The following is a 12,357-nucleotide window of genomic DNA, read 5'->3' as shown; positions in this document are numbered from 1 at the left end:
TTGCTGATCTATAAAATGAACAGAATCTTTCCTCTTTCACGTGATGATTGGTAGAAACATTAGAAATAGTGGGATGAAATGACCAGACAAATATAAATAGCATAGAAAAATGGTTAAGATTAAAAAGTTTATTAATTCTAGCTTGGGAGGCCCTTATGCAGGTTATTTAACCTCTTTTAGTTCTTATTTCTTTATCTATGGTATAGGGATAATAACATCTACCTCACAGGACTGTTTTAAAAAAAATAAGTGGAAAAAAAAAAGCATGGAAAGTGGTTTATCCAAGCATACAGTAAGCACTTGAAAACTTGTGATTATTGTAAATTATATGGTATCCTTTTGACACTGTTGAACAATTAACTCTTCTTTGTTTGGATTTGCTCTATGGTTAAAATTTCTGCTGAATTCTGGATATAAGTGATTTTGCTTTTCAAAGTAGTGAAAGAAATCAACGATCCTTTTAAAAGAAAACTTCACAATGGCTTCAACTTGGCCCTTAAAGTTTCCCTCCGAAAAATGTTTAAGCCATAAATAGAGGTGGAATTTGAATGTGGTGCTTTCTGTTGTTAAATTTCAGTTCAAAATTTAAAAAAGAATTAGTGACTCCTAATTGGAGGCATTATCTCCTCATCCTGAGAAGCAGTGGATGTCATAAGGAATATTGGGAATAGACTATGTTTGAACATCTGAATCATGTAGGGGCAGGAAAATGGGAGCCTCATCACTATACTCAACCCTGTAAGGGATTTATTTTCTTTTGTCTCAATAATCATTTCCCATCTCAGTCAAAATGATTGTTTCATAAATTACATCATTATTATTTCTATATATTTACTTATAATTCTCAGTGGCTTTGTGGCTTTTCTCTTTGAAAGTACAATTATTATTATAATTTTTAAAGAACTCACCTGTGGATGTGTGAATTGTCAAAACCTTGAGGAGAGAAGTCTCTTGAAGAATTAACTATCATTAAAAATGAGGAGACATGAGTAAAGACCAAGGTGTTTTAAACATTAAAATTATATGCCAACCTGAGTTGTTGTGCTTAAAGAATGGAAAAGGCCATCATAATTATTTTCATTGCTTTATTAATAGCATTTTGAAAGATGAATGTTCTTTTGAGGGGCAGATGTACTCTTTGCATTTTTTAACATATCCATTGAATTTGCTTGCCAGATAAATTGTTTTATGTGTGGGCAGGTTTTTTTTTTTTTTTTTTTCCCTAAATAAGATCTAGATTCCTGTTTTGTGAATTTTGCCTATCTTTAATGGAAAAAAGTTTGTTTAGTTTCTCCCTCTCCCCTACTTCTTAGTGACTGTATAAATCAGTGTCGACTATCCTTAGATCAAGCACATTGTATCCATTTTAAACAATATATAGGGCTACATTCTTTAAAGATAGTTACCTTGTTCTATATTACCCACAAATGTGATCACAATGATTTCCTTTTGTGGCGAACAAGACAATTATTCTATGGGTAAGTGTTTTTAACTATCAGAGATAAAAAGTGGTGGTGCAATTATTTTGTTATTGTTTCTGCTGATCTCAGGATGGTTTAAGCTAACGTTTTATAAGGAAAATAATGACCTATAAAGGATAGTCAGAGTATTGTGTATTAAAAATATCACAGTATCCCTTTTTTGTACCTTGAATATGGTAAAATATATGGCATTTTAATAAATATGTATTTATTTTAAATATTGAAATTAAAATCTCCGGATCTAAAAGTCTTGAGTTTGGAATCACTAATCTGTTCTTTAATTACCTAAGTAGGCACTTCAGAGACAAAGTTGAATGCATCTTGCTGTGATTAACAGATCATGAGAGGAGAAAATTACCAAGATTTGCTTGTCAAACTGTCAGTTTTGGGATGTAGGAAGTAAATTAATCTCCTCCAAATTAGAATTTGGGTTAGGCTTTTGGTAGCCTCACATCTCAGAACTGTAATGTTCTGATGATATGTTTGTTTGGTATCTTGCTGAGATTCAGAAATCTAATTTACTTTGTCTTGAATTCTCAGTGAAGGATCGTCATAATTTGTTTGCATATTTAAGAAGGGTGTAATCATTCTAGCTGTGCTTTGTATGTTTTGTAATGTTCCCATTAAATTAAAAAAAAAATCCTCCTTCCCACCTTCTCTACTTCTGTTCTTCATAATCTTATCTCTGTTCATGTGTAGAGAGATAGAAATAATTTTGCTTTCTCTTGTGAATTGGCTCCATAAGAAATAATTACAATGAATGTGTCTGAAATGTCACTTGGAGATGGAAAAAATCCTGGAAATTTCATAACACTTGTAAGACCTTTAGGCAGTATATCAATAAGTTCATTCTAGTTTACAAGTGAAATTTTATTTTGGTGAGAACATTTTCATTTTCTATGTGTTTTCCTACAGCATATGAATAAAACTTTATACTTCCCTCTTTAGTACACAACTTAAAAATTCCAGCCTCTGAAACATGTGGTGCTTTGCTAGTCGGGAAGCCAGGAAAGTTATATAAACAAATAAATTCATATTGAACATGCATATAAACTGAGTTTATGTACTCTAAGAAAAACTAAATTGTTGGTGGCAAAAACGTACAAATTGTGGATCTCCCTATTTCTAGTGACTCCCACTGCAGTTCATCCTACACACAGCTGCTAGATTATCAAAGTTGTTGGCATAGTCTCTCTAAAACAATATTTTCATCAAATCCTTCAGCAGTGGTTTCTCTCTTAAGAAATCTCAACTCCTTAGTGCAGTGTGCAAGGCCCTCTCTTTATAGCTTCACTCTATTTTACATTTCCCCATGTCTTTCTCTGGTTTTTGTTACCCTCTATGGCTGAGCCTTAACTATATATGAATGTACCTGTTCCTTCTCCATCTCCTCCTCCCTGCCTTTCATTCAGATCACCACCTTCACTCTTCAGTGCCTCCTTAGCAACTGACGATGCCTAACTATATTTCTCACCAGCCTCTCAGGGTTTTGGTACTTAATTCATATTCTCTTAATTTATTCTCAGTGTAGAGTTGCTCTGCATTTGATTTTCCAGATGTGCAATATCTCCAGACAGGTGCCAAGTAAGTGTTATAGATGAAATGATTTGCCTTAATTGTGGAGTTAGTTGAAATTAGCTCTTCCTATTCTAGTTGCTTCAAAAACTTCATAAACAAAGTAGGATTTCAAAAGTTTGGAGAGGAGGAAGGCAGTGTGGAAATTTTGAAGGAATAACAGTGTCAAATCCACAACAGCTGTGAGACTAGGGCTATCTATTTAGTATACCTGAGCCTCAGTTTCTTAATCTATAAAATGGAGATGGTAATATCTACTTGGTAGAATTATTGTGGGGATCACAAGGGCCTACACGTAGCACGCAGTCAGTAAATGGTAGCTATTATTATAGATTAGGGACTTCTTTGGTTTGGCCCAAGGAAAGGTTTATAGGTTGAAATATGGCTAGTGAGAGTGACATAAAAATGACAGAGAAAGATCCAAAAATTGGTTCCTTCACCAAGATAACTATTAAGCTAGCATGAATGTCTGAAGCAAATATTTTGGAATTCTGGAGTCTAGTCAGACACTTGCAACATCCAAAGGAGTGCTTAATGAAGAGGCTAGTAAATTTCCATGAATTTCAATGTTTTGCATAGTGGCTACCGTCTTCCATCCCCTAACCCTGTGGCAGATAGTGGTGGATATGGTGGGGGTCCATTGTTCGTGGTGTGACTTTCTTGTCCTTCAAAAATTGGGATTGTGTATTTTTATGGCTGCTTTTGATTACTGAGGCTCTGGCACAGAGACTGACCATTTCAAACCCCACAGGCTAAAGTGGCTGCTCTGGCATCTGCCAAGAGGATTTAAAGAGACACCCCCCACACACACACCCTTCCTTTTCTTATTAGATCCTGACATTTAAGGAAATCTCTGTCAGCTCACTGGCTAACCATAGAGGTAACAGATCAGAGACTTCAGTGATAACGCGCAGGGAATATAGTCTTTGCCAAAAATTGTTTGCAAAAGCCGCTAAACAAACAAATGACTGCAGCTTTCATCAAGTAACACCAACAATCCCTAGGGAGAGGAGAGCACTTGATTTCTATAGTTATCATATGCAATATTAAAAATGTTCAGTTCTCAACAAAAAATTGCAAAGTGTGGAAAGAAGCAGGAAATTATGGCCCATTTGCAGGAAAAAAAATTAACAGAAGCCATCCCTGAGGAAGCCTTGACATTGGACTTATTAGACAAAGACCTTAACTGTTCTTAATATGCTCAAAATGCTGAAGGGAACCATGGACAAAGAATGAAAGGAAATCAGGAGGTCAGTGGAACAAGTGGGGAAAATCAGTAGAGAGACAGAAATTGTAAAAAGTATAATAGCTGAAATAAAAATTCGTTGAAAGATTTCATTGACAGATTTGAGCAAGTGGAAGAAGGAATAAAAAACACTTGAAGATAGGGCAATTGAAATTACACTGTCTGAGGACCAGAAAGAAAAGATGAATTAAAATGAACAGTACCTAAGGGATCTGTGGGACACCATTAAATGTACCAACATATGCATTATGGAAATCCTAGAAGAAAAGAGTGAGAAAGGGGCAAAAAATTATTTGAAGAAATAATGGCTGAGAGGAACTTTACAGCTTTGACTTTTATATTTAGGCTTTGATTCATTTTGTATTAATTTTTGTATATAGGGTGAGGTAGGGGACCAACTTCATTCCTTTCCAAGTGGTCATCCAGTTGTCCCAGCACCATTTGTTGAAGAAACTGTAATTTTCCTATTGGATGGATTTGGCACCTTTGTCAAAACTCAGTTTGCTGTGGATGTATGGGTTTATTTCTGAACTCTTAATTCTATTCCACTTATGTCTATGTTTATGCCAGTACCACATTGTTTTGATTACTGTAGTTTTGTAGTAAGTTTTGAACTTAGGAAATATGCATCCTCCAACGCTGTTTTTCTCTTTCAAGATTGTTTTGTTTATTCAGGGTCCCTTGCATTTGATGAATTTGCAGATTGACTTTTTCATTTCTGCAAAAAAAAAAAAAAAAAAGCTATTGGAATTTTGATAGGGATTGCATTGCATCTATAGATCACTTTGATTAATATTGACATCTTAACACTATTAAGTCTTCCAGCCCATGAGCATAGGATATCTTTCTGTTTACAGGCATACCTTGGAGATATTGTGGGTTCAGTTCTAGACTGCTATAGTAAAGCAAATACCATAATAAAGCAAGTCATATGAATTTTTTGTTTCCCAGTACACATAAAAGTTGCGTTTACACTTTTACTGTATGTAGGCTATTAAGTGTGCAATAGCATTATGTCTTAAAAAACAACATATACATCTTAATTAAAAAACATGTTGTTGGGAAAATAGTGCCAGTAGACTTGTTCCACCCAGGGTTGCTGCAAACCTTCAATTTGTAAAAACACCAAGTATCTGTGAAGCACAGTAAAGCTAAGTGCATTAAAATGAAGTATACCTGTATTTAAGTCTTCTCTAATTTCTTTCAGCAATATTTTGTAGTTTTCAGTGTACAAGTTTTTCACCTCTTTGGTTAAATTTATTCCTAGGTATTTTATTTAGATGCTATTGTAAATTGAATTGCTTTCTTAATTTCTTTTTTGAATTGTTCATTACTGATGTATGCACACCACTGAATTTTTTTTAGAGTTAACTCAACTTTTTTTTTAAATTGAAGTCTAGTTGATTAATAATGTTGTGTTAGTTTCAGGTATACAGCATTATATCAGTTTTATATATATATATATTACATTATAGGTTGTTACAAGATACTGAATATAGTTTCCTGTGCTAGGACCTTGTTTATCTGTTTTGTATATAGTAGTGTGTATCTGCTAATCCCAAACTCCTAATTTATCCCTCTTTTCCCTTTGGTAACCATAACTTTGTTTTCTATGTCTGCGAACCTATTTCTGTTTTGTAAATAAGTTCGTTTGTGTCATTTTCTTTAGATTCCACATATAAGTGATATCATATGATATTTGTCTTTCTCTGACTTCCTTCACTTAGTATGATAATCTCTAGGTTCATCCATATTGCTGCAAATGGCATTATTTCATTCTTTTTTTATGGCTGAGTAATATGTGTGTGTGTGTGTGTGTGTGTGTGTGTGTATACCACAACTTATTTATCCATTCATCTGTTGATGAACACTTTACACCACTGATTTTTGTGTGTTTATCTTGTAAACTGCAACTTTGGTGAATTCATTTATTAGCTCTAGTAGTTTTCTTGTGGGTTTTATGGGATTTTCTATATGTAGAGTCTTGTCATTTGTGAATAGACATAGTTTACTTCTTCCTTCCCAATTTGTTGCCTTTTATTTCTTTTTCTTGTGTCCCAGCTAGAACTTCAGTACAGTATTGTGTAGCAGTGGTGAAAAGCAGGCTCTCTTGTCATGTTCCTGATCTTAGGAAGAAAGCTTTCAGTTTTTCGCCATTGAGTATTATGTTAGTTGTGGGTTTTTCATAAATGTCCTTTATCATGTTGAGGAATTTCCCTTCTAATCCTAGCTTTCTGAGTATTTTTTCTTTCTTTCTTTTTTTAATCATGAAAGGGTGTTGTATTTTGTCAGATACCTTTTCTGCATTAACTGAGATGATCATGTGGTATATTACATTGTTTAACTTTCTTATGTTGAGCTACTTTGGATAAATCTTTTCCAGCTTGGATGAGCTCTGAGTTAGGCTAAACAGAGATGAGAGCCTTGTGTCAGCCGTTCAGGGGGCCCATAGACAGGTTGGAACAGATAGACACAATAATTTGCAGTTTAGGTCTGTTCTGCTCTTGCTGGAACCAGGGTAGCAAGGTCTCCCACTCGGAATGCAGGCTGATGAAACAAAGATTTCCTACCATTTTTAAGTTGCCTTTTTCTTGATTCAGTGTTCATGTGGTTGCTATAAAACTTTGTTTTCCGGAGTTCTAACAAAGTTGGTTCTGACAATTTCTACTTCTCTTTCAGTGTTTGTATGGGGATGGGAATTTGGAGCTGTCTACTCCGCCATTTTGCTAATTTCACTTTCTTCATTTCTTTTTGATTAAAAAGAAATTTCTTCCTTTTTATTTCTTATTTTCCTTACGGCATTATTTGTTGTATTTAGTTACTTGTGTCCTTCTAATTTTGTATTCATTTCTAAATGATTTCCCTTTTATTTCTATTTTCTCTCTGAGTTTTTTCACCTTTTCTAAAATTTTATAATTGTGATTTATATTTCTCTTTTGTGTCTTGGATTATTTTCCTAATATCTTTTATATTCTTTTGAAATGGTATGATTTCGATCTGTTCCCCAGGTCTGTCTGTCATTATCTGGAAGGATGTTATTTTGCTCTTTATTTTCTTTTTTCTTAAAATAACTGTATGGGATGAGACCTTCTTATTTTTCTGTGGCTCATTTTTATGTGAAATTTGTTTTCCTGAATTTATAGAAGGGGTTATGATTCAGGATAACTTTTCTAATGTCACAGAGCTCCCTCTTCTGTTGTATTTGTAAAATGTTTTAAAAAAAATATGATGGAGGTGGGGAGGATCTAGCTCAAGTGTTAGAGCACATGCTTAACATGCATGAGTTCCTGGGTTCAATCTCCAGTACCTCCTCTAAAAATAAATAAATAAATAAACCTAATTACCTCCCCCCGCCCTCCAAATATGATGACTTCCTTTCCCTTTTTCTACTTTTATCTGAGTCTTTTCTTTCTTTGTCTCTGTTGTACCTGCCTTGCTCAGTTTTGGTTCCACACCCAGCAGCTTTCCCTCAGTGTGGAGCTCTATCCTGGAAGGCAGCTTTGGTTGGTAAGTTAGTTTTAAGAATTTATATGACTCAGACTGCTCCAGCCTTTTTCAGAAATTACCTCACACTCACTTGTTATTAGATTGGGCTAAACTTTTCCCATTTCTCTTTTCAAACTGGCTATCATATTGTCCAGTTAATACCTAGGGACTATTCTGATGTTCTCAACAAGTTCCTCAAATTCCCCACTGATTCCATATGCTTTCTCCTGCACAAATGCTGACTTCATGCAGGTCTTGTGACTGTTGATGGTTTTCCCCACTGGTATTTTGAGGTTCATATGGATATTTTATCACCCTTTTTTTTTTTTTCAAATGTCCATGGGCTTTTGGTTTTGCTGTCTTAGCCATTCTTTTTGACTTTAGGTGATGATTTAAGTATATTAAATATCTATGATATTGTATCTGCCTTCTAGAATCCAGAATCCATTCTACATTCACATTTTAAAAACTCCCCTGTATAGACTTAGAATTTCTGGCCTCTGACCTCTGGCATGTCTACTATGTTTGTGCTTTGTTCTAAAGCTTTAGTTGAAATGTTATTAATCTATTGGTGATTGGATATTGCAAAACCTGTCAACCTAGAAAACCTCGAAAGAAGCAGTTTATCATTATAGTGTAAATGAAAGCATTTACAGACTGTAGCAAAGTTGAAAGTGATGTAAAATGTGCTTGTTTATGGAATGAACAGCAGAAACTTTCTGAAGGCCAAAGAGTAAAGTATGCAACCTATGAAGTGTTGTGCCTGTGTCATTGAAGGTAATTGTAATCAGCAAGAAACAAGGAAGTGACTGATGGGGCAAGGACAACCTTTCAGTTTAAGGATCATCGTCAGTGCCTGATTTTGGGGAGCTTAACATTCATTCAGGGGGAAAGAGGGAGTTAATTGAAGATAAAACCTGAAAACAGTGAAAGTTGAACTTTGGCCACAAGTTACAGAGGGTTTTATAAATGCAGGGTTTTTTACACACCTGTTCAGCACCAAAGTCAATGCCCGGTGGCTATTACAAACACTGCAGATGCTTGGGGATTCCTTAGACTACTAGGAAATAAAGATAGTTAAAGCTTCAACAGGATTTTTTTTTTTTTAAGTAGTCAAAAATGATCTCTTTTAAGGAAAATAAAAAGGGCTGGTTGGAAAAAGATTTATCAGCATAGGAGAGAAAGCTATTTCTGGGTTGAAAGTGACAAAGAACCAACTAACATACATACTATGGGTAACACATCCAGGGACTGCAAGCACAGTCACTTTCCACTTCCTTGGAAACAAGGTGACTTTATACCTACCTAACCTGATAGTAAATAGAATAGCTTCTGCGCAATGTAGACTGAATAGTGGCAGATTGTTTCATAGGAAGTGAGGAAACATTATTTTTAATGTCTCTTTCAAAACACCAAAGGCAGGTTAAATCAATGAAAATATTTCTGCAGGGAAGTAGTAATGTGGTCTAGCTGTATGCAAGTGCATAGACTTAGGGGCATGAGTGGAGTGGAGAGTAGTGTGGCTGAGGGGGATGAAGGAGGGAAATAGTGGGAGTTAATGAGTTTGGAGTGGGAACCAGGAGCCAGATCATCTGGGGCTTTATAGGCTGTAATGGTAAAAACTTTGAACTTTATTCCAAGGTATTTGGAAGCCATTAGCAGGGTGAGAGCAGAGGAACAATGAGCAACTAATGTAAATGGTATGTTCAAGCTCAATGAAGACCAAAAGTACTATGGTGTGCTTTGGATAGTAATACAGACATGTTCAAATAAGAAGAAGATGGGTTAATATTGATCTCAATTTTTTTTAATTTGAGTAAGAGCTACAAACATGAGGTGTTGAGACACACACACACACACACACACACACACGGTTTTGTTTTTGAAACAAAAACTGCTAAACAGTACTGAATCTCATTTCATACATTCTTATTTCTCTTCTGTTCTCTTTAATGTTTAAAAAAAAGAAACTCTAGTCACAGCCTGCTAAATTGACTTAGTAACGCACTAATGGATCAGAATTTGAAGTTTGAAAACCACTGTAAATCTAATATAATTCCCTTATTTGGCTTGCCAAGGCACATATAACTGAAAATGACCAAACCAGAATTCATATGTTGCCACATTTCAATGGAATATATTTATTAAAAAATAAAAAATAAATTCCTTGACACAGTGTAACATTAGGTTCCAGTGTAGAAAAATTTTGAGAATAAGTGTTCCTACTTGGCCATATCACCTGTGCTTATCTCCCTGGTGTAAAATGTTAAGGCCTGTAAAATTTCAGATGGACTTGTAAAATATCAACACAGTTTTCTTTATTAATGGTCTGTAATTAAATATACAACCTGCTAGCCGAAGTACCAATTGGTCTCTTTTGAATTATAGATGGAGAATAAGTCATTTATAGACAGCCTGGTGACCTTTAAATTGTCACCTAGGAATTAATGAAAACAAATGTCATTTTCATATTTTCTGCAAATTGCTTATTCTTTTGCTGTGTTTCATTTTGAAAGAGAGCTTGTGGGAGGAGTGAAGGATAAATATAACGTAAAGGTCAGTGTGAGGTAATGTGAAAAAAGATGTCTCTTTTAATTCTATTATACAAGTCCTAACTTCTGTATTCCACATCTCTATGACCTTTGGAAAGATACTTGCCGATGCCCCACTTTTCTCATTTATAAATGGAAATAATACCTGTATCTAGTTTTAATGTTAGGGTTAAATGAAGACCTGGTGCCGTAACATGTATTTTAATAAATATTAGATTTTCTTCTTTCCTTTCTTCCTTAGAAAGAAATTCAGTGAAAATGTGTTGTTAGAATAAGCAGGGCTAGAAAGTATAGAAAAATGCAAAAAGAAAGGTAAATCTTTTTTTTTGTTTTGTTTTGTTTTGTTTTTCTCTTCCAGTAAGTCTACTGTGTGTGATCCCAGATGTTCCTAATTTCTTTTAGGAGAGGCAGGTAATACATAGGGAGATTTCCTTTGCCTCCTGCTGTACCTTCCCTTTTTAAAGAGGGAAGATTATGTAACTGATGAAAGGCAAGTTTAGAAGGCCAGGATGTGATACTTTCTTAGTTGATTCCAGTATTTTAGTTTCTAGTGTCTCCAGTCCATTTATCACAAAGAATTTACTGAAGATATGCTTGTCCTGATACCAAGTATGTTAGGTAACTGGTAGCTATTAATTATAGGTGTTACCTGAAACCAACTGTCCTTGCCTGTGGAATAAACAGCATTGATTTAACCCAGACATCCTAGGAACAGAATTACAAAGTCAGAGTGACATGAAAAGATAAAATTAGAATTTTGTATAGCTGGCTTTTTGTTTTTAATAGCAACTTTATTGAGATATAATTCATATACCATAAAATTTGCTCTTTTGAAATGAACAATTCAGTGGTTTTTAGTATATTCACAGACTTATGCAACCATCACCACTGTCTAATTTTAGAAACTTTTAATCACCCTGAAAAGAAACCTTATACCTATCAGCAATTGTTCTCCACTCTACCCCACCCACCCTCTCTGCCCTGTCACCTCAGCCCCTCGCAGCCACCAAAGTGCTTTTTGTCTTTATGGATTTGCTTATTCTGGATATTTCACATGAATGGAATTATATAATGTATGTCTTTTGTGACTGACTTCTTATACTTAACATAATGTTTTAAAAATTCATCCGTGTTGTAGCATGAGTCAGTATTCATTTCTTTTTATTGCCAAATAGTATAAATCTTATGGATATACTACATTTGTTTCCTTATTCATCAGTTGATGAGCATTTGGGTTGTTTTCACATTTGAGCTATAATGAATAATGTTGCTATGAACATTTGTGTACAAGTTTTTGTGAGGACACATGTTTTCAGTTCTCTTTAGTGTACACATCAGAGTAGAATTGCAGGGTCATACGCTAACTTTATATTTAACATTTTGAGGACCTTATAAACTGTTTCCTGAAGGGATTGTAACATTTTATCTAGCTGGATTTTTAAATCACTTGGTTTTAGGGTTATAATTTCATATGTAATGAAGGAGAACCTTAGCTGAAATAAGCGATTTGAAGATTTGAACTGATGGGGGAAAAAAACCTACCTGCAGTGGTTTGCTAAGTTGTAAGTACTTTTTTTAAAAAGTAGATTTGGAATTATGGCTATTAATCTTTGGCTTTTTTTTTTTTTTTTTTTTGCAGTTTTATCTCCAAGACACTAAAAGTAGTAATGGTACCTTTATAAATAGCCAGAGATTGAGTCGAGGCTCTGAAGAAAGTCCACCATGTGAAATTCTTTCTGGTGACATAATCCAGTTTGGGGTAGATGTGACGGAGAATACACGGAAAGGTACGGGTATGGATCGATTTTTCCTATTATTTGTCTTTTTAAGTTTGTCTAATTTTTTATTCTATTGTTTGATGTTACAAAAAAATTTCATGCTTGTAAAAACAATTACATACAGCATTTTATACAGCAAAAAGTTGTCTCTTACTTTTCCTGTTGTTTTTCTGAAATTTTAAATTCTGAAGTGTAAAATAATTTACACTCTTTATCACAGTATGAAAATGTAGGGCACC

At 34.5% G+C, this 12,357-nt stretch overlaps 1 protein-coding gene across 33 annotated transcripts in view; it reads left to right on the top strand.

Moving 5' to 3' along the window:
• SLMAP (sarcolemma associated protein) overlaps positions 1-12,357 on the top strand; it is a 122,217-nt gene that overhangs the window by 39,914 nt on the left and 69,946 nt on the right. For 21 of the 33 annotated variants that reach the window (XM_032458223.1, XM_006184827.3, XM_032458217.1 and 18 more), the window contains exon 2: positions 11,980-12,127. In XM_032458223.1, the coding sequence (XP_032314114.1) occupies positions 11,980-12,127 (148 nt within the window). Of the gene's footprint in view, positions 1-11,979; positions 12,134-12,357 lie in introns of all 33 variants that reach the window. The other 12 variants (XM_014559392.2, XM_014559387.2, XM_032458210.1 and 9 more) reach the window with 1 other exon arrangement.

This window comes from Camelus ferus, chromosome 17 (genome assembly GCF_009834535.1).
Source record: "Camelus ferus isolate YT-003-E chromosome 17, BCGSAC_Cfer_1.0, whole genome shotgun sequence".
Taxonomy (NCBI): domain Eukaryota; kingdom Metazoa; phylum Chordata; class Mammalia; order Artiodactyla; family Camelidae; genus Camelus; species Camelus ferus.
The sequence above is the reverse complement of the archived record's forward strand: the minus strand, read 5'-3'. Positions and strand labels throughout refer to the sequence as shown.